Here is a 20,456-nt window from a genome sequence, read left to right as displayed (position 1 = left end):
TTGGTTTTCAATCAGGCCAAGACGCAGACTCTCTTGGAGAAGTATGGCGTCGTCAGTCAGCTGAATTCAGAGCGCTGCCTGCAGCTGGAACGAGCCCAGTCTCTGGCCACTCAGTTCTGGGAGACCTATGAAGAGATGTGGCCGTGGCTTCAAGAAACCTTAAAGACCTTCAGCCAGCTGCCCCCACCTTCCATCGAGTACGAAACACTCAGGACTCAGCAGGAGGAGCTCAGGGTAAGAAGCCAACCAGGGCACATGTATGATACAACACATTAATTCAGATGATGAAAAAACTAAATTAAATATGTTATATCCTCTGTAGCAAATGCGAGAACTCATTGCTGAGCACAAGCCCCATATCGACAAGATGAACAAGACTGGACCTCAGTTACTTGAACTCAGCCCAGTGGAGGGAGTTCCCATCAGGGAGAAATACACAGTGACTGATCAACTTTACACCAAACTCAAGGCTGATGTCAAGCAGAGAGCTGCTACGTTGGATGAAGCCACCTCCAAGTCCACTCAGGTAAGGAGCTATTGTTTATTAAGTTGGTTTACCAACAGTTATTATAATATGTGGTCCAAATTCACATCATAAGTACCAGAATCACATGATGACCATGTTTTACCATCTAAAACGTTCTGAATTATGATCATTTTGCATTTAGGTGGTAACAAATTATATTTTTTTTTACTATCAATTAATAACTAATTAAAATATCTATTAAGTAAAAAAAAAAGTTCCAAATTTGAGAAGCTGGAAACTACATATCTGGAATGTTTTGCTTGAACATTAATTGAAATAATAATTCAAATATCAAAAGAGAAAAAACAATTCTGTTAGTTGACTGATCGTTTGAGCTCTATCTTGTACACTGGTGTTTATTTACAAAAAGTTATGTCTGGAAATGGATTTCCCAATTTAAATTAAATCAAATTATATTAAGTTATAAAATTGTTTCTTGTTATGAATATGTAGTCTTCCCATAACAGAAGAGCCAAACACTTTCTTAGCCATATCATAAATGTTAAATACAAACTGAGGTGTTTCCTTTTTTCTTTTTCCAGTTCCATGATAAAATCGACCCCATGCTGGAATCACTGGAACGGATCGCCGAACGTCTGCGCCAGCCTCCGTCCATCTCAGTGGAAGTGGACAAGATCAAGGAGCAGATTACTGAAAATAAGGTTGTCTCTGTGGACCTGGAGAAACTGCAGCCCTCTTATGAGACGCTGAGGCAACGAGGTGAAGAGATGATCGCACGATCCGAAGGAGCACACAAGGACATATCTGCCAAAGGTATGGTATACACTGCATCATCTAATCTGTTAAATTTTCATTTCATTTCATTTCTCTTTTGCAGTCCTTTACTAAAGTATCAGGGGATATAATTAATGCACTAGCTAGCCAAATCTTCACGGTAATACTGCCATTTATCAAAGTAAGCAAAAATCTTCAAAACCGTGGCTCAAGATCTGTCAGTTTATGAGATTTTAGTTTGATTTATTTTGTATTCATCCCGCTTGTGACTTTTTTCCCTGTCCAAGTTGTACAAGACAAACTGGACCACATGGTGTTCCTGTGGAGCGACATCCAGGCCCTGCTGGAGGAGCGCGAGGCGAAGCTGCTCGATGTGATGGACCTGGCAGACAAGTTCTGGTGTGACCACTGCGCCCTCATCGTCACCATCAAGGACAGCCAGGACCTGCTGAGGGAGCTGGAAGAGCCAGGAGTCGACCCTTCAGTCGTCAAACAGCAGCAGGAATTTGTGGAGGTAGAGAGATCCTTCGAATGAAGTCATTGAATCAACCATTAGATAATTAAAAGTGAGCGTGGAGCATTTCTTTGTTTTAAAAAATGTTTTTAATTTTGATAGGGATTTAAGGAGGAGATAGATGGACTGCAAGAGGAGCTGGATGCGGTTCGAAACCAGGGTGCAGAGCTGATGACTGCCTGCGGGGAACCCGATAAACCTGTGATCAAGAAAAGTGTTGATGAGGTAAAAGATGACAGTTATTCATCTTTCACTTGATACTTTTGTGCAGTTACAGTTTTCTGCATGTGAATGAAGATAAAGTATTCATGTTATATTTCCAGGTGAATTCAGCGTGGGAGAATCTCAATAAGTCTTGGAAGGAGAGAGTAGAGAGACTGGAAGAAGCCATGCAGGCTGCTGTGCAGTTCCAAGATGGCCTGCAGGTACTTTAATCACTGCTTTAAGACACTTTACAAGTTAGGGTTTTATTTTTTATAAATTCTGAGTTGGTGAATCTCTTCAAAAATATATCCCACATTGTTATAAAATATATAACTTCAATAACAATTGCTTGTTTGTATTCTATATACAGGTACTTGTTCGTCTAAGACATATTTATGTGTTCGAAAGTTAAACACACACAGTGAGCCAGTTAGTTTTTAAGGCTTTCAGATGAAACCACAGATTACAGTGAATTTCACTCGAGTGACACAAGATTTTATGAGAGCCCTATTAATTTTGAAACAATAAACACCAACCACAGTCTTGTGCTATATTTGACTCACACTTTAACTTGTGTGTAAAGTTCTTCTAAGATCTTTTCATGGCCCAAAACAAATCTTCTACACAGCTGGTTTAATTTGCCTTCAGTTTAAGTATCCTCTTCTCACTTCTTTAAGGCGATAGTATTCAAGTTCAGGACTTATTTTTCATTTTCATTGTGTATGTTTACCTGATTTGTCAACCGCACAAACCAACTGCAAGATTTAGTGCATAACATGACACTACATGTGAAACATGAGTCCCCACGCACTGAGCTTTGTTTTCTCTCTGTAACAATGGTTTCCCCCGTTGTACGCAGGGTATGTTTGACTGGGTGGATATTCTGGAGAGCAAAATGGATTCAATGTCACCTGTAGGCACAGACCTGGAAACTGTCAAGCAGCAGATTGTGGAACTAAAGGTACAGTGTGGTACATTTTACCATTTGTGTTTATATATACAGCAGGATAATATAGAGGTTGTAAAATGGCTTATTGAATAATTTCTTTAACTTCACTGCAATTTTTCACCAGTTGTGTTTATTCTGCGCTCTTGAGTCATACCCTGCCCTTGTTGGTTTGTTTTGTACAGCTACAATAGCTTCATAAAGTAAATACGTTGATCTATTGTAAGAAAAAATTGTGTGCTGAAAGGACAAAGCTGGTATTGTGTATGATTCTGTACTTCTGTTGACTGATTGGGTGTCACCACTCAGGAGTTCAAAGGAGAAGCGTACCAGCTGCAGATTGAGATGGAGCGTCTGAACCACCAGGCAGGCCTCCTGCTGAAGAAGGTGACAGAGGAGGCCGATCGCTGCGCCATCCAGGAGCCCATGTCTGAGCTCAAGATGCTGTGGGAAAACCTGGATGAGAAGATCATCAGCCGGCAGGTCAGAAATGGGAAGCAAGTTGAGGGAAAGCTGCAAAATCAAACTGATGTAACAAAATTAAATGCTGATACTGGTATTTAAATGGAATAGTCGCGACTCGTGGACTAGAAACCAGACTCAACAATAGCGTGAACAGGCCGTGGAATGAGTTGTGTGCCGGTCAAGGGTTTAATTTTTCTCACAGCAATATCTAATGGTTTAATCTGTCATTAATCCAGCACAAACTGGAGGGAGGCCTTCTGGCTCTGGGACAGTTCCAGCATGCACTGGATGAGCTGCTGGCCTGGATGAGCCACACTGAGGAGCTGCTCAATGAACAGAGAAATGCCGGAGGAGACCCCAAAGCCATCGAGATAGAGCTCGCCAAGCACCACGTATGGAAAACCTTGCCTTCATCAAGCAGTTTCACTTTAAGAATCAGACTTTACTTGTACATTTTATTTATTCATCGAAAAAGGAACAAGACTGACATAAATTAGGGTACAATTTGTTCCCACAGTGTTTTACTCAAACTCAGTGTCGACCAGTAAAAATCAACTTTGTTTTATCATGTTTTCAGCACTTCTATTCAGATCTTATTGTGCTATTTGTGCTTAATATCATCCACCCAACATCTTGCCATTTCTGGCTGGTTTATCGCCACAGGTTCTCCAGAATGATGTGTTTGCTCATAAGGCAACAGTTGAGACAGTGAACAAAGCTGGTAATGATCTGGTGGAGTCGAGTGCTGGAGAGGAAGCTTCTAGTCTGCAGAGCAAACTGGAGAATCTGAACCAGAGGTGGAAAGACATCCTGCAGAAGACAGAGCAGAGGAAGCAACAACTGGAAAGTTCTCTGCTTCAGGTATACAAATCACGTTCACAGCAAGTTGATAAACCTGTGGCTGATTTATTGTTATGTAGTGTTTAATATGTCGAGACTCATTCTTTTCTCCCAGGGGGAACAAATATGTCCTGTCAAAGTCCTAAAGTTCTGCTGGGAGGCGTTATTACTAGCTCCTCCCCCTCCTCATTTGTTTTGCAGCCTGTGGCGTTTCTGTTCATAACTCTGACATTTAGGAGGAGTGCTTTGATTTGAGGAAGGATATGAGGAACTGAAATATTTCTTGGATTTCGATTTTTGTCCAAGAAATGTCAGAAAAGTTTCTTCAGGCACATAGTCTGGCCTGGGTTGAGAGTTTTTTTTTTAAGGATATGGATTTCATTGACTGTAAAAGTTAAAGTGCCAAAATATAAATTTTTAGTAGGATCATTTTAGTACGCAGTAAATTCTTAAAGTTAAAATCTAAAAGTTAAAAGAAAAGCAACAACTGTGAATCACTCGATTGTTTTCACTTTAAAGGCTTTGATTAATTACTGCTGAATACATTATATATATTCAATGTTGGTATCTAAATGAATGCAAGGAATTAATAATAACACAGATATCCTCCTCGCCGAGCTGTAGGTTACTAACAATGAGTGTGTGTGTGACACCTTTTGTTCTGACTCAGGTTGTATTGTGTTGTAGGCCCAAGGTTTCCATGGTGAGATAGAAGATATGCAGCAGTGGCTGAAAGACACAGAACGTCAGCTGTTGGCATCAAAGGCTGTGGGAGGCTTACCAGACACAGCCCGGGAGCAGCTTAACGTCCATCTGGTATGTGTTTAACAATATGAAAAGGCCGCATACAGATGGCAGGCTTGCAAGGAGGTGACTGTGTCTCCTCTGTGTTTTATCTGAAGTGTGAAAATTAAATGACACTGCAAAATGCTCTACTTGCGTCCCCCTTCAGAAGACGACAAAAAGCCTTTTAAGTGTTTCAAATTGATTCAGCCATGTCTGACTATAATGAATTTAGGAATGTTTTCCTTCTTTGTTTTTATTTTGCTGTAATGGAAACACTTTCACAGTGAGCTTTCCATGAAGGAGCGCCCATAGTGACATTTCATGGAACCAAAAACAAGAAGGATTACTTGAAAGCAATAACTTTTATCAAATTAGTAACATTATACTGTTTTAATGTTTGTAGGAAACATGCTCTGAGAGTCTCAGCACGCCTCGCCACGCTCATTCTTTCACCATTTTTGGACTAGATTTGGACAAACCACTGACAAGTTCATTACATGCGCTTTGAACACTGCAGAATCCAAAAGTAAAAGTAGAACGGTCTCGACCTGTAATTTGGCTGGTTTGATGACAGCATCACTCTTTTCATGCCATTGTGTCTGTTTTTCTTCCAGGAGTTGTGTTCTGCCTTGGAGGCGAAGGAGGAGCTGTATAAAGAGCTGCAGAACAAGGGTCACCAGCTGCTCACGTTGATGCCCGAGGGTCCAGACAGCAACACAGAGCAGGACCTCGGCAACCTGAAGGAGAAATGGGAAGCAGTGCAGGCGAAGGTCACTGAGAGAAAGGTAGAGAGTCACTGAACGTCTTTCACTGCTCTGAGTGATTAACCACTTCAGGTTTTTAGGTCCCGGTGAGGGATCGCTGACACACACTTGAGCCATGACTCTGCGGCTGAAAGCCTCTAATCCCAGTTCTGATAATGAATAGTGTCAGGACAGAGTGCTGGCAAAGACACACAGGATGCGGTTACACTGTAGATCACAGCAGTGTAGTTGCTGTCTAAGTGGAACAACAGTGGGTTGTGTGTTTCCAGAGAGAAGAGTTGACACGTGCGTAAAATAAATAATTGAGTTCAACTAATATGTTTGCCAAAATAAAGACAGTCGGTCACCGGGTTTGTCTTTTAAAATTCTTATTTACGATATATCTCGATAGGAACAGCATTTTCACACTTCTGTTGCTACAATAAATAAACATCATAATTTTACATTACAAAAAGGCATCTCTCACTCCAGACTGGATGCTCCTCATTCTGACTGTCTCAATCTTTGCTGTAAAATTTTGCTATTTACTTTGGTCGTGTTCCCAGGAATTCCTAAATGGCTCCTAAATGGTGGAATGAGCTCCCCAGCGACATCAGGACAGCGGAAACTCTGTACATCTTCCGCCGCAAACTAAAAGCACATCTCTTCCGACTTTACCTTGAACAGTAGAAATTTAGTAGCGCTTAAAATGGCACTTACTGATAGCACTTTGTAGTTTGGCTTTCTTGAAGAAATTGTATTTTCTTGATTCTTGTTGTTCTGGGTTTTGTACCCTCATGGTTGAAATGCACCTATTGTAAGTTGCTTTGGATAAAAGCGTCAGCTAAATGAAATGTAATGTAATTCAAAGTCTGTTAAATCTTGCACAAAGTTGCCAGCCAAACTCTCTGTGGCTATGCGATGCTCCCGTAGGCAAGTGGCTTGAATACATATTTCAAACAAAACAGAGTGTTTTCTGCTAATTTTCTATATTAAGTTCTGACCGTTCCATATTTAGCAAGACACTCAACATGACCCACATTACACGAGAACAACACACTATTACTCATGTGTGTCATCAGGTCTGTAATGTTATTAACATTGTGTTTACTGTCATGTGATGAGCCGGAGCTGCTGGACTCGGCTGTGGAAAACGGATGTTTTTCAATGATGTAGTTTTTGTTACTCAATTAAAACCTCATCATTTCCTTTCTACCTCACCATCACTCCCTCCAGAGATTCTAACTTCCTCTGTTTGGCACAATTGAAATATAATTGTTTTTTTCTCCTTCTTTATCTGGTAGCATAGCAACCAAACATGTCTTTGTGCATCACTGAATAGTGTAATATGAGTTGTGGGTTACATACATGAAAGTCCTCTTTGATCTTTTTGTAGAAGGTACAGAATTACTTTAACCTTTTTTTGTTTTGTCTCTACAGGCGAAACTCGAAGAAGCTTTAACACTGGCCACAGATTTCCACAACTCTCTGCAGGACTTCATCAACTGGCTGACCCAAGCAGAGCAGACGCTGAACATGGTTTCTCCTGCTTCCCTCATTCTGGATACCATCATGTTTCAGATTGATGAGCATAAGGTAATGTTTGTATAGTACAGAGAGGGTGGCTGCACAGCCTCTGAAACAAAATGAAATACTGATGATGTGAAATTTCTTTTTAATGTTTGCATGATTATCCTGTGTATTCATGGAATAAAACTGTATTTGAGATGCCAGTTTGATGCCATTTCATCCAATTTTGGTTTTATTCATGCTTTGATTTGTTTAGTCAGTGAAAAATTGTTGTTAGTAGTGGTATCAAGTTTGTTTACTATTACACCATTCTTCTCTAACTTCAATCCAACAATGACTTAATGACATCTGTTACTGTCATTCTGAACAAAGACATTAAGCACATGAATGATATTACCAAGTTTCACTGCCAAGTGAAAACCCTTGATTCCACCGTTCTATGTTTGTGCAGATGTTTGTGACAGAGGTGAACTCCCACAGAGAGCACATCATTGAACTGGACAAGACAGGAACCCATCTGAAGTACTTCAGTCAGAAACAGGATGTGGTCCTGATCAAGAACCTGCTGCTCAGCGTGCAGGGCCGCTGGGAGAAGCTGGTGCAGAGGTCTGTGGAGCGAGGTCGCCTGCTGGATGACGCCAGAAAGAGGGCGAAACAGGTACTGTCCTTTGCAAATTTATACTCAGTTTGAAACAGGCGTAGCTTCACTGCTATCAGGAATTTTTGTTATCATTGGAAAACTCTGGAAATAATAGAGTATGCCTGTTTTATATTCTATCTGAATTCTATTAGAGCATTTTAATTAGTATGGGCCTGAAACCTCGTGAACATTAAGCTGGACTTGGTGATAAATCAAGTGAAATCATACCATTTTAAGATGCTTTTTTTCCCCCTTCTGAATCTTTCATTAGTTCCATGAAACTTTCAATAAACTGATGGAGTGGTTGGATGAATCTGAGAAGACTCTGGACTCTGACGTGGAAATTGCCAATGATCCAGACAAAATCAAGATGCAGCTGGGGCAGCACAAGGTGACTGAGCATCGTGGTATCACGGTTTACTGGGATAAAAAGATGGAAGTTAAACTAGCCAGGAACGTCTGAACGCATCTACAGCAGACTGTCATTCATTAAAGAAAAACGTCTGCATTTGAAACAATTGTTTACGAGTCAGACTAATGAGGTAGCTGTTTAACACACCATGTTTCATGTGTAATGTATGAGAGATGTATTTCCAATAGTTAGAGCTATTTATAGAAATTACAGTATTTACAGAATGCATTAGTGGTTCATATGCATTGCCTTACAGTTTCCCTGTTTTTGTGTTTGCAGTGTTATGTGGGGAGATTGTGCTAATCCTATCATAATCCTGGGATAGACCAAATGTATTAGGGCTGACCTTGCTTTTAGATACTTTTAATCTCTGTGAAGCAGTGGCTCTTGAGTTTTGACCCCCTTTTTGTGCCTCTAACAGAATACTGCCTTCTTAATCACAAAACACAGTCAGAGATTAGGATGCTATTTGACATGCCAGCAGTAGTAAGAGGAAAATCTCTTGAGAAGGTTGACTGTTACTCTCCACATCTAAGGACTTATAGCTACCTATTAAACCTGATCGTGAGTTTTCTAATGTCGCTGATAAAAAAAAAAATTCTGGCACGCAGGACTTCCAGAAAGCTCTGGGCAGCAAACACTCCGTGTGTGACACCACCACTCGGACAGGGCGGGCTCTGAAAGACAAGACCTCCCTCCAGGATGATAATCAGAAACTAGACGACATGCTGAGTGAACTGAGGGACAAATGGGACACTGTTTGTGGCAAGTCTGTAGAAAGGTAAGGATAGATCTTCCCACATTTGCTGTTGTATTTTATCCCACCGACTTCCAGTCAGACTGCGTGCCAATGCAATACTTTTAAAGACCGTGACCGATTGGTTCCCTCCTGCAGACAAAACAAACTAGAGGAGGCCCTGCTGTTCTCCGGCCAGTTTACAGACGCTCTGCAGGCACTCATTGACTGGCTGTACAGAGTGGAGCCTCAGCTGGCTGAGGACCAGCCCGTACACGGAGACATAGACCTGGTTCTCAACCTGATAGACAACCACAAGGTAGAAAACAACTCCAAATCAAACACACAGAAAGTCACACTTTCGTTGACCTGCCAGTTGATTACTGATGTTAGAGGCAGCGTCAAAACCCGACTTCAGAAACAAGCAATGGTTTTCATTGTTGCACCTCCACCCATTCCTTTTATCATTGGTTGCTTCTCATCACAATGGAGAACAAATGACACTTAAACCACACCAGGGTTGGACAGTAAATTCAAACAACACAAGGGCTGTACCTTTTTATGGCGAGCCTGTTCTTTGAAGTTTTCTGTCCAGCCAACATGTCTGGAAAAAGGATGCCGTAATGTTTGCTCATTTCCAAAGTCATTATGGATAATAAAACATTTGTATTCATACGAAATTATAAAGAGAATAAATTAGCTTGAATTGTTTTGCAGCAGTTTTCAAAGCAACTTAAAAACTTTTAGTGTCATTAATGAAAACTGTTGTAAACATTAAATGCGGGTACGTGTTGTCTGATTGTATCCTCAAATGACCACTGCAGGGTTTCCAGAAGGAGTTGGGAAAGCGGACCGTAACCGTTCAGGCTCTCAAACGTTCAGCCAGGGACCTGATTGAGAGCAGTCACGATGACTCCTCCTGGGTCAAAGTCCAGATGCAGGAGCTGGGCACTCGATGGGAGACGGTGTGCAACCTCTCGGTGTCCAAGCAGGCGCGGCTGGAACAGGCTCTGTGCCAGGTACTGTAGAGCCCCCACGGTCATGATAAAGAAGGTGAACTGACTCTTTGAGCCTGACTGATCTGTGTCCCCTGGCTGCAGGCTGAGGAGTTCCACTCTACCGTTCACATCCTGCTGGAGTGGCTAGCCGAGGCGGAGCAGAGTTTACGTTTTCATGGCAGCCTGCCTGATGATGAGGAGGCTCTGCGAGCGCTTATCGAACTACACAAGGCAAGAAATGCATATATTTATATTTTTTTATCGAAGCAAAACTTTAAGCTCTCATTTAAAATTGTATGTGTTGACTGTTTTTGGTTGTTTTAATAAAGAAATGAAACATGCTGAAATTCCTTTTTGATTCAATCTTTTAGTTGAGTAAGCAGTTAAGACCCTGAGTTTGTAATTGCAACCTGTCTGCAAGTAGGATGCCATGTCATCGTCCATGCCAAAAATACTTTTTACTTTGCTTTACTTTTCTGTAGATGTTTTTCTAAACTATGATTTCATCGACTTGAAATAGCTCTGTCTTGCTCAGATGTTTATTTTTTGTTTTCTAAAGATAAATCCAATTCTAAATCTAAATTCTTTCCTATTTGCTGTTTTTTAGGATTTCATAAAAAAACTGGAGGAAAAACGATTGGCTCTAAATAAAGCAACCAGCATGGGGGAGGCGATTCTCGGCATCTGCCATCCAGACTCTATCACAACCATCAAGCACTGGAACACCATCATTAAAGCCCGGCTTGAAGAGGTCAGTTCACAGCTGCAGCTTACTGGCTTACACGCCTGTCATACCTGTAGGTGTGAAAGAAGACATTACACAATTTGGATGCCTCAAGCTACAAAGAGGAAGACTTTCTATATCCTTTTTTGGACAAAACACTAAACTGTGGCACCGTCAGGATGATTAAACCCTCCTTCACTGTGCCGATTTAGATTTACTGCTCTTTGTATCGCTCAAGAAGATTCACAAGAAAAGTATATTTCGATAGAGATTGCTATCGACATTGCATCATTGTTAGAGTATGTTTTTCCTTTAACCATTTTGTTATTAATTTTACAAAAGCAATGATGAGCCATCTTGAACATGAAGATGCTGTGAGCACTTAACAGACAATAAAAGGATTTTCTGGTATTAACTGTTAATAATGTGTATAATGCTGTTGTTACAGGTGCAGGCTTGGGCAAGGCAGCACCAGCAGCGACTGGCCACAGCCCTCACTGAGCTGTTAGCCATTCAGGAACTGCTGGAGAATCTCCTGACCTGGCTTCAATGGGCCGAGACCAACCTCAACGATAAGGACAAGGAAGCGCTGCCTCAGGAGATCGAGGAGGTCAAAAGCCTCATAGCAGAACACCAGGTAAAATAAAACTGCAGATCGGAATAATCTTAACATACTGTTTTATTTTCATACTTTGATCAAAGTTGTACCGGTTACATGGCTGTCCCGATAACAGTAGTTGACCGTTACACTTCCCTGCAGGCGTTCATGGAGGAAATGACCAGGAAGCAACCAGATGTTGACAAAATCACTAAGACACACAAGAGGAAGGCTTCTGTGGAGCCGCAAATCCAGTCTCATATCCCCGTGCTGGACAAAGGAAGAACTGGAAGTATGTTATCCCACAAATATCCCTCACAGAGCGTGACCTGAGCCATCTGGCCAAGTGTTGAGGCACTGCAGGGTGACGCGACGTCCTCCGTTTAGCACCTGGAATGATATCACTGTGAATCTATTCTTCCTGATTACACGGCAAAAACACAGTCATAATGAAGATTTTTGTCCTTCACTCACAGGAAAACGTTCTCCCACACAAACCATGTATGCGTCAGCAACACAAGCGCCCATTGAGACCAAGAACCCCCAGGTTAACCTGCTGGTGACTAAGTGGCAGCACGTGTGGCTGCTGGCTTTGGACAGAAGGAGGAAGCTCAATGATGCCTTGGACAGACTGGAAGAGGTGATCCACCACTCAAATTTCACACAAATCTGCACTGCAAATGTGTGGTTCTCTTAATATTCTTGTCACCCTTTCTTTCCTTTTTCTGTGCAGTTAAAGGAATTTGCCAACTTTGATTTTGATGTGTGGCGGAAGCGCTACATGCGCTGGATGAACCACAAAAAATCTCGGGTCATGGACTTCTTCCGCCGCATTGACAAAGATCAAGACGGAAAAGTGACTCGGCAGGAGTTCATAGAGGGCATTCTCTCCTCCAGTAAGTATCCACCATACAAACTCACAGCTGAACAGCAGGTACCGTCAGACGGCAAAATGCTCACTTTGTAACACTGAATGTCACTTTACTAGAATTCCCCACCAGTCGTCTGGAGATGAGCGCTGTAGCGGACATATTTGATAGAGACGGTGACGGCTACATTGATTACTACGAGTTTGTGGCAGCTCTTCATCCCAACAAGGATGCTTACAAGCCGCTAACGGATGCTGATAAAATTGAAGATGAGGTAATACAAACTCTAATGCCCTAAATTTCAAAACTGTGAGTCTGGGATGCGGTTCAATAAATTATTGTATGTTTGCAGGTAACACGTCAAGTGGCAAAATGCAAATGTCCAAAACGATTCCAAGTGGAGCAAATTGGTGCCAACAAATACCGGGTAAGCAGAGTTTTACCTGTTTATGGTAAAAATGTGTGATATAAATGCTATTTTTTAAGAAATACAAGCTATGACATGATTATAAACTGTTTTAAATACCAAAGTAACACAAGAAGATCTTGGTGAGGGTAAGTTTTTAATGTGTCAGTAAAGGTTAATACATACTAACTCTTCTATATTTTTATTGTTCTTTGCATCACCAGTTCTACCTTGGAAACCAGGTACATGTGAACGCCCTCTTCTCCTTATATTTCTGTTCTGTCCCTTATCGAGCCTTACCTCCTTTTTTCATTTACCATGTTTGCTGTCCAGTTAACACTCTGCCCAGATTCCCGGCTGATGTTTTCAGAATGGAACTCAGAAGTAGAAATAACAATGCAGCTGGCCAGCTGATTTAATCTACCAGGAACACTGGCCGAAGAAGTGTTTTCGGTCCAGCACTTTATGGTACCTGAATATGGTCCGAAATTTGATATCCAAATGACGAAATGAAAGAAGCGTTAAAGCCCAATGTCTTTAAGTTTTACGTCATTTTCTACTAAAGTTTATCTGATGGAAAAAGGTTTTGTTTTGTTGGAAAATCAGACAATCTGTGTGAAAATCAGTGTTGTAAAGTTTTATATATCTGCTTTTGAGTTTCAGAAAATACAATATTGGCGTGCAAGTACCATTTCAGCCCATATTTTATTGGTCCACGGGCATAAGTTCATCTGCTAGGCATATAATAATGCTTTCTGTGTGCTTGCCTTTGGTGCTTCAGTATCATGGGAATGATTTACATTGGCTGACATAGTTTTGTGTAGCTGACACTGTTTATTAATTTACTTGAAAGTTGGGGAACTTTAATGATTTCAATTATTTTGCTTTTTATTTTACCTGCTGAGTTAATATGTCTTGACAAACTGCATGCTATATAAAGTTCAGTACTGATGGGGGTTATGAGGATGTTAGTGAGAGGGGATAGGGGCTTTATAAACTAGATTGTATTGCTGTATCACACGACAGTAAATTGAAATCAATTCTTTTGACAGTTTGGTCTGGTTCACTGCTTACATGACTCCTTAATCGGCGATGAGACAATAGCAAACAGGGAAAATCAAAATCTTACCCCCCACCTACACGTTGCAGTTTTGGAAAGCTGTATTCTGGTAAATAGTTATTCTTAAGCTGTTTCTTGTGCCTCTTTTTCCTCCAGATCATCTTCACCTTTAATGTATTTGATCACTAGACTCACCAGTGGCATTAAATCATTCTGATAATCATAAAAAATTTCTAGCAATTTAAGAGCCATCATAAGATAATAGACACTTAGTAGAGGGTCATCAGTGTTTTGTCATGTCTGCGTGTCACACTGTGGTGGATTAGACAGAAATTATTTGAACCATTCCTCATGTTGTTCTCAGTGTGTCATTGAAACTAGCTGCATTGGATCTGCATCAGTGTCAATGCATCCTGAATCTTTGAGTCGTAGTTGTAGAAAATACAACAAAATGCTGGATTGCAGGAGATTTGTGTCTGTCTGCTTGCTAATACTGTAAATTTGTTTTTAACAGAAAGCATGCAGCCGTGATTGTTTTGTGCAAATTATGTTTGTGTGCTAATGTTCACAGTCACATCCAACTGGCTGACGTCTGTCTCGTGTCACCTCACAAAGCCTGACCCATCCACATCCATAACATGCTCTTGGTTCTTATGTTCGCTATGTGTGGTTGGTTAGTTGAAGTCACATTATTACACACTAGTGCCCCCTGGTGGTATAATCATGTGCCTTCAGTTATGCTTTTTTCACAGGCTCAACCTGCAGTCAAGGCACCAAACTGGAGTCACACACTGCTGAAATAAAGTCAGACTTTACAAACTGAAACCACAAACAAGCAGACATGTCAACTTTGTAAAGCTGTGACGTTATTGCTATATTTACTGCCCAGCTTTACAATACAGGAGCTCAAATTGAATTTATTATTATCTCAAACAAGTATGAATGTGGAGCCTGACTGATGCTTCAGCATTGGGGCTGATTCTGCTCTTTCTGAGCAAAAATAATTATAACGTGATAATGGATAATCAACCATGTTGAAAACGGTAAAGTCCACAAAACTTTGCAAAAATGATATGATAACAACCCTGTAATAGTGCAGTAGTAAGTAGTTGTTTTCTATATTTCGTTGTTATTTTTCAACAATATCTGCTGTATATAGATATTAACTAACAATTTTGACCCTGGAGTTAATCAGTCAGGCTCAGCATCAGATACTTGTATTAGAGGCAGTGTTAGGTATAAAAATACGAGTCAATTCACTGTAGCATAAACTCATTGATAAATTGCAGAATAATCGATAACTATACACACCAGCACACACTAATATAAAAAAACAGTTGGATTGACCTTTGTGTAATTTGTGTCTTTGAGAATGAAAAGTGAAAATTTATGTTTTTGTGTCAAAATCTTCTTTCGTTTGTGTGTGTGTGTGTGTGTAAATTTGTGCAACATGAAAGGAAATCAGAAGTGGTCATGAAGCAGAATGTTTATTAAGATTGAAATAAATAAATTAAAATGAATTAATTACGTGATGGAAACTACCTAATTCCACACAACATAATACCAATTAACTATACTACGCCCAAAATAATGCTAATCACCTGGACGAGATGTGATTCCAATCTGGTTTCCAGTGTTGCACAGCTTCAATAAGAGTGTGCTTATGGGCATGTCAGTGTTTTCACATGTCCCCTCTCTGTTGTCCTTCCCCACACCGTAGTTCGGAGACTCCCAGCAGCTTCGTCTGGTGCGTATTTTACGCAGCACCGTGATGGTGCGGGTGGGAGGAGGCTGGATGGCTCTGGATGAGTTCCTGGTGAAGAACGACCCCTGTCGAGGTGAGTTCACAAGTTTACCGCAAGGAGTCACAAAGCGGTGCTCGTGGATTTAATACTGAATAATGTTCACGTACAGTTTTAGCAAGGGTTTCATGTTTTCTTTCTTAGTGTATGTTGAAACATTTTGACACTTAAGAGAGTTTGAGTTGATGAAAATATTGAAGTTTGGGTCAGTAATTCATCTTTTAATACTCTTTAGGAAAGTGAACATTGCTGATGTCAATCTGACTTTAATTGTTCAATTTGTGGAATACAGAAACATTTTCTTTGTTGTGTACTACCTCTATATGGATAATTACTCTTGATATTATTATTATTCATGAGTGAGATAGATCAGTTTTATGAGAATTTTTATTGATACAAATACTGTCCAAATGTGAAATGATTTGCAGTTAAAACTTGTTTATTATGAGAATTACATACATAACCTGAACATTTAGTAAGGATTAAAGTCCATCATGGAAAATTCCGTTCGAAAAAGTAAATATTTTTATTGTATTCACTGTTTCAACTTGATATTCAGAATAACTGACTGCTAAGGGATTAGTTTTTTCTTGGCTCCAAATACTTCAAAGGTTTTTAAGCGTCTAATCCTCATTTTAACTAAGTGGGGAAGTTACTACTTTGACTGTCTTTGTTTTGTCTTTGTGCTGGACCGTGGTACTGATTTATACTGTATCTATTTCTTCTTTTATTGCAATCTATACAGGACACCAAACTCAGAAAAAAAATAAAACAGATATGATAGAAAAAAATGAGTGAGATAACAGCAAGACGTAAATCATCATTTTACTAATTACCAACTGGCGTATGAAAACATCCTATCTGTGTCCATGTCCAGTGTAAAAGCTTTAGTACTCTGTTTCTTCTGTCTTCTGTATTAATTATACATTTCTTTTTTTTCCTGCTAATCGCTCCTCCTGCTGAACACGATATCATTTCTTCTAGTTCATCACCACGGGAGCAAAATGTTGCGCTCGGAATCAAACTCTTCAATTACTCAGTCTCCTATAGGTTGGCAAATCTCAAACTTACTCACCTTGCTCCATGAACCCACCAGTGGTATGTGTGTCAGTCTGCACATCCGAGTGTGTGCTGCTTGTGGTGGTCCTGGTGTGTGCTGCCGTAGCTGCTTGTGAGTGCCCATTGTGAAATGAATGGCACTGTTAGAAACCAGCTCCACTCACAATCAACTGTCACTCAGCTGCAGCTCCTTTTTTAATGCATGCAGTTGTCTGTGTGAGTCACTTCACCTGCTGTCATTTTCTCTTAGGCACTATTTGTTCCTGCTAATCGCTCCTGATTTTCTTGATACAGCAAATCAGCTCTTTGTACTCTCTCAGCATGTAGTGAGGGGCTCTGAGCCGAACTCCTTTTCAGTTTTTAAACAAGCACTTGAAAAACGTATGAAAGGTTCAGGAGCTGCTGAGCTGTCTATATTACCTGTAAATATAAAATGCTACAACACCTTCACTGGGGAAAAAGGTCTCGACAGAACACACACAACAAAACTGAAGCAGCATTTACTGCACTGTTTACTTTGTTTGACAGTGTGGTTCAGTTGTTAAATCTGCATGCACATCAGTTTGTTTTGTTTGGTTTATTTTGTGTAGGTTGGGCAGTTTTGGTTGTGGGAGTGTTTGGGCACATTTAGATATAGATATATTTATTACCACTGATCTTTGCTGGGTGAGAAAAAAAAGGTTAATTAATTAACTAATTTGATTTCTGTTGGACAGTTTGGATGAGATGTGAAACTGCATGAGTCTTTTTTTATTTTTTAAATCCTGTGTTTGTTTGTTTGTTTTTAAGGAAGACAGTCACATCATGGTAACACTTTATTTTATTAGTCTGTAGTTTCCTAATAATTTCTCAATCATTTATTTAGATGTTTCTAGGTAATTACTGTTTAGTTATTGAAAAAATTATACATTTGCAATTTGGAATGCAAAAAGTTTTAATTTCTAAAATGTAAAATATTTCCAGAGCTACTAGTACAAGTCAACATATATAACAAAGATGCTTCTAATGATAAACAAACAATGAATACATATTTGCTTAGGTTTAAATTTGGGGAATTATTTCAAGGAAAGTTGAATATTGCTTATAATTAGTACCAGATTACAATTTTATGTCCAGGAAACTTCCTGTAAAACGTTTGGGAAATTATTACTTAAAGTGACAAATAAAGTGTTAATTCATCATCAGCATCATCATCAGCATCATCAAGACACAAATGATAATTCTTGTAAGTTCTTATGCAGTGTGACTCACTTGAGTTTATTTTCTTAGCTAAAGGCAGGACCAACATGGAGCTGCGAGAGAAGTTCATCCTGCCAGAGGGAACCACGCAGGTGATGGCGAGTTTCCGCTACAGAGGCCGAAGGTCTCGGCCGTCGTCTCGAGGAGCTTCTCCCAACAGATCCACCTCCAGTCAGAGCTGTCCGGTCCCATCACACCAAACATTGATGAGCACACCCAAGGTGAGAGTCTCCATCTGCTGTGAGAGCCTGTATTTGCAACACCTGCAGACTGATCATTCCCCACCATGATTTTTTTTTTTCTGTCATTTATCTGCCTTTGTTTGCTTGTTTTTAATTATCGGATGACTTTGTTGTTTATTTCCTGTTTTTCTTCCATCTAGTGTTCCTTGTAGTTTTTGATTTGTGAATCCATGTCTTTGTTTTTTGATTTGCCATTGTTCCTCAGACTCCCCAACACATAACCCGCAATTATGATAAGCCATGGCTTACAAACAGCAAACCCTCCACTCCTCTTAAGTCATCAGACTCCTTTGGGAGCCCAGGTTCATCCTCAGAGGTACAGTCATGTACAGCAACTGACGTGGAGCGCTTCAGATTTAAGACCCAACTGAAATCAACTGCATATTTATGAAAAGAAGAGACCAAAAAATACACTTTACCAATCAGCAAAAGGCGCATTTGTCAGTATATAGTTCCTTTTTTGCTGCTTCCGAATTTTATTCTACGATGAAAAAACAATGACTGACATGAGATTTCATTTGGGTCTGTAAACTTGAACTTTTTTAAGTTATGGGCTCAATGTTTTATTCTTGCATAATAAAACTGTCTGCCTCATTTAATGCCACTACAGCGTTCTTGACTTTCCATGTAATCTATGCATGTCCAGTTGTTTAATGATGTATTAACATTTTTCCATACTAACTGCTTCTATAGGAGACGCCCCTATTGCTGCAAAAAATAAGCATTTTGACAGGATTTGTCATAAAATGTAAAACTAACTCAATAATATTTGTGTTGTTTTCTGGTACAGCTTGTATACTTCGCTTGGTTTGAATTATGTCCTTGTGCTGTACAGTTAAGTGCCGTTGATTACAAATAAAAGCAATGAAACCTCTTTCTTTTACAGAGTACTGCTGTTCTAGGCAGCAAATTGCGTCTTCCGGGGTATTTGTCTGGCAAAGGATTTCAGTCTGGAGAAGAGGGAACTTTGATCAGCGCTGCCGTACTGAAAGCTCGAGCACAGACAATAGGTGGTGAGTAGAACTTTAACAAATCAATACTTGACAGTTGCTGCATGTCTTCTGGATGTTTAAATAGGAAGTGCTTGCTAAAAGGTGATATGTTGTTTTGGATTTCCCCCAAAGATCTGTATTGCAGTTTTAAAAATGCTTGTCAGTATTTGCTTGGTCACAGGTCTGTCGTCATGGTGAGCTGCAGCTGCTATGGCAGTGGTTGCTACGAGCAGAAGATTATTGAGGCGAAACAAAACGCTGATACTTTCCGGCTCCTTAATTATCACCCGTAATTTTCTGTTTTTAGAATACAGGAAAAATTCCAGCCGACCAGGAAGTAAAGCCGGAAGCAGAGGGAGCAGTCGCAGAGGAAGCGACGCCTCGGACTTTGACATCTCAGACATCCAGTCTGTGTGCTCAGATGTGTCTGAGAGCGTTGGTGAGTCTACCAGAGCGACGCCGCGCTCTGCGTCCCGCCAACATGGAGGAAAAGCCTCCAAGATCCCCACTCCTCAAAGAAGAACCACTCCCACAAGCAAACTGGCCAAGGGATCCAAGCGATAGTCTGTGGCCTTGAAAAGAAACAACCCTGGAGCTAGTTGCACCCTAAACACATAACGGACACTGGAGATGTCTAACTTAAAAGACTGCAAATGTGTTAAGTGTTATTTAAATTTTTGCGAAGATGTAAAATATTCGGTTAAGAGGCAATATGGTTTAATATTATGTGAGAATGGAATGTCAATGGCCTTGTGTATTTGTTTTTAATGTATTTAATTTTTTGTGAAAAAAAAATGTAAAATTGTTTTTATTGTATTTAATTTTATTTATGCAAATCCTGTAGAGGTTTGATGAACACTAGAAAATCTGGGAATGACCATGTTGAACGGTTAGCTAACATTTCTACACACTAATGAAGGACAAACTGCAGGATAGCGCTCCGTGAGTTACTGAATGTACTGTAATTTATGTATGCTGTTTGGAGTAGGTGGTGCTTCATGGTACCGTTCAAGGCACTGCAATTATCTATTTAAGTGCTATGTTATACTGCCAACATGCATTTAAAGGGCAATGCAATATACTACAATAAACCCCAGTAAGCACTGCAGAAACCTTTGAAAACTCCTATTTAAGACACGTAGCAGAAACCTCGTAATCATGAAGCTTTCACGTCCTGATTGTTTGTCAGCGGCTGCAGCCCCTTGTTTGTTTGACCACTTCACAGCAATGTGTGCATTGACTTTGAAGAGGTGCCACTCCATGTAGACATTCTCTGTGCATCTATGTCAATGTATGGTTAATTTCGGTAGAGCTGAAATTGTTACTGTAATATTAATTTGTAATAAACCTGCTTGCAGAAAGTCACCAGAGGCTGGTGTCGACCACTGAA

The 20,456-nt window shown here is 40.2% G+C and overlaps 1 protein-coding gene across 3 annotated transcripts in view; it reads left to right on the top strand.

Annotated features, from left to right (window-relative positions):
- dst (dystonin) overlaps positions 1–20,456 on the top strand; it is a 103,532-nt gene extending 83,076 nt beyond the window's left edge. For 2 of the 3 annotated variants that reach the window (XM_069144829.1, XM_069144830.1), the window contains 34 exons: positions 16–234; positions 323–526; positions 1,069–1,300; positions 1,549–1,775; positions 1,878–2,000; positions 2,099–2,200; positions 2,839–2,940; positions 3,235–3,408; positions 3,627–3,782; positions 4,054–4,251; positions 4,918–5,046; positions 5,631–5,801; positions 7,200–7,355; positions 7,741–7,947; positions 8,201–8,320; positions 8,953–9,122; positions 9,237–9,396; positions 9,902–10,096; positions 10,178–10,306; positions 10,683–10,826; positions 11,248–11,436; positions 11,560–11,689; positions 11,874–12,037; positions 12,131–12,293; positions 12,386–12,540; positions 12,619–12,693; positions 12,897–12,914; positions 13,725–13,841; positions 15,453–15,570; positions 16,519–16,632; positions 17,863–18,053; positions 18,280–18,390; positions 18,961–19,087; positions 19,374–20,456. In XM_069144829.1, coding sequence (XP_069000930.1) covers positions 16–234; positions 323–526; positions 1,069–1,300; positions 1,549–1,775; positions 1,878–2,000; positions 2,099–2,200; positions 2,839–2,940; positions 3,235–3,408; positions 3,627–3,782; positions 4,054–4,251; positions 4,918–5,046; positions 5,631–5,801; positions 7,200–7,355; positions 7,741–7,947; positions 8,201–8,320; positions 8,953–9,122; positions 9,237–9,396; positions 9,902–10,096; positions 10,178–10,306; positions 10,683–10,826; positions 11,248–11,436; positions 11,560–11,689; positions 11,874–12,037; positions 12,131–12,293; positions 12,386–12,540; positions 12,619–12,693; positions 12,897–12,914; positions 13,725–13,841; positions 15,453–15,570; positions 16,519–16,632; positions 17,863–18,053; positions 18,280–18,390; positions 18,961–19,087; positions 19,374–19,630 — 5,247 coding nt within the window. In that variant the 3' untranslated portion in view covers positions 19,631–20,456. The remainder of the gene's footprint in view (positions 1–15; positions 235–322; positions 527–1,068; positions 1,301–1,548; positions 1,776–1,877; positions 2,001–2,098; positions 2,201–2,838; positions 2,941–3,234; positions 3,409–3,626; positions 3,783–4,053; positions 4,252–4,917; positions 5,047–5,630; positions 5,802–7,199; positions 7,356–7,740; positions 7,948–8,200; positions 8,321–8,952; positions 9,123–9,236; positions 9,397–9,901; positions 10,097–10,177; positions 10,307–10,682; positions 10,827–11,247; positions 11,437–11,559; positions 11,690–11,873; positions 12,038–12,130; positions 12,294–12,385; positions 12,541–12,618; positions 12,694–12,896; positions 12,915–13,724; positions 13,842–15,452; positions 15,571–16,518; positions 16,633–17,862; positions 18,054–18,279; positions 18,391–18,960; positions 19,088–19,373) is intronic. The other variant, XM_069144831.1, reaches the window with a different exon arrangement.

Source organism: Embiotoca jacksoni, unplaced genomic scaffold (assembly GCF_022577435.1).
Source record: "Embiotoca jacksoni isolate LCO1_2020_lvr unplaced genomic scaffold, fEmbJac1.0.p SCAF_12, whole genome shotgun sequence".
NCBI lineage: Eukaryota > Metazoa > Chordata > Actinopteri > Embiotocidae > Embiotoca > Embiotoca jacksoni.
The sequence above is the reverse complement of the archived record's forward strand: the minus strand, read 5'-3'. Positions and strand labels throughout refer to the sequence as shown.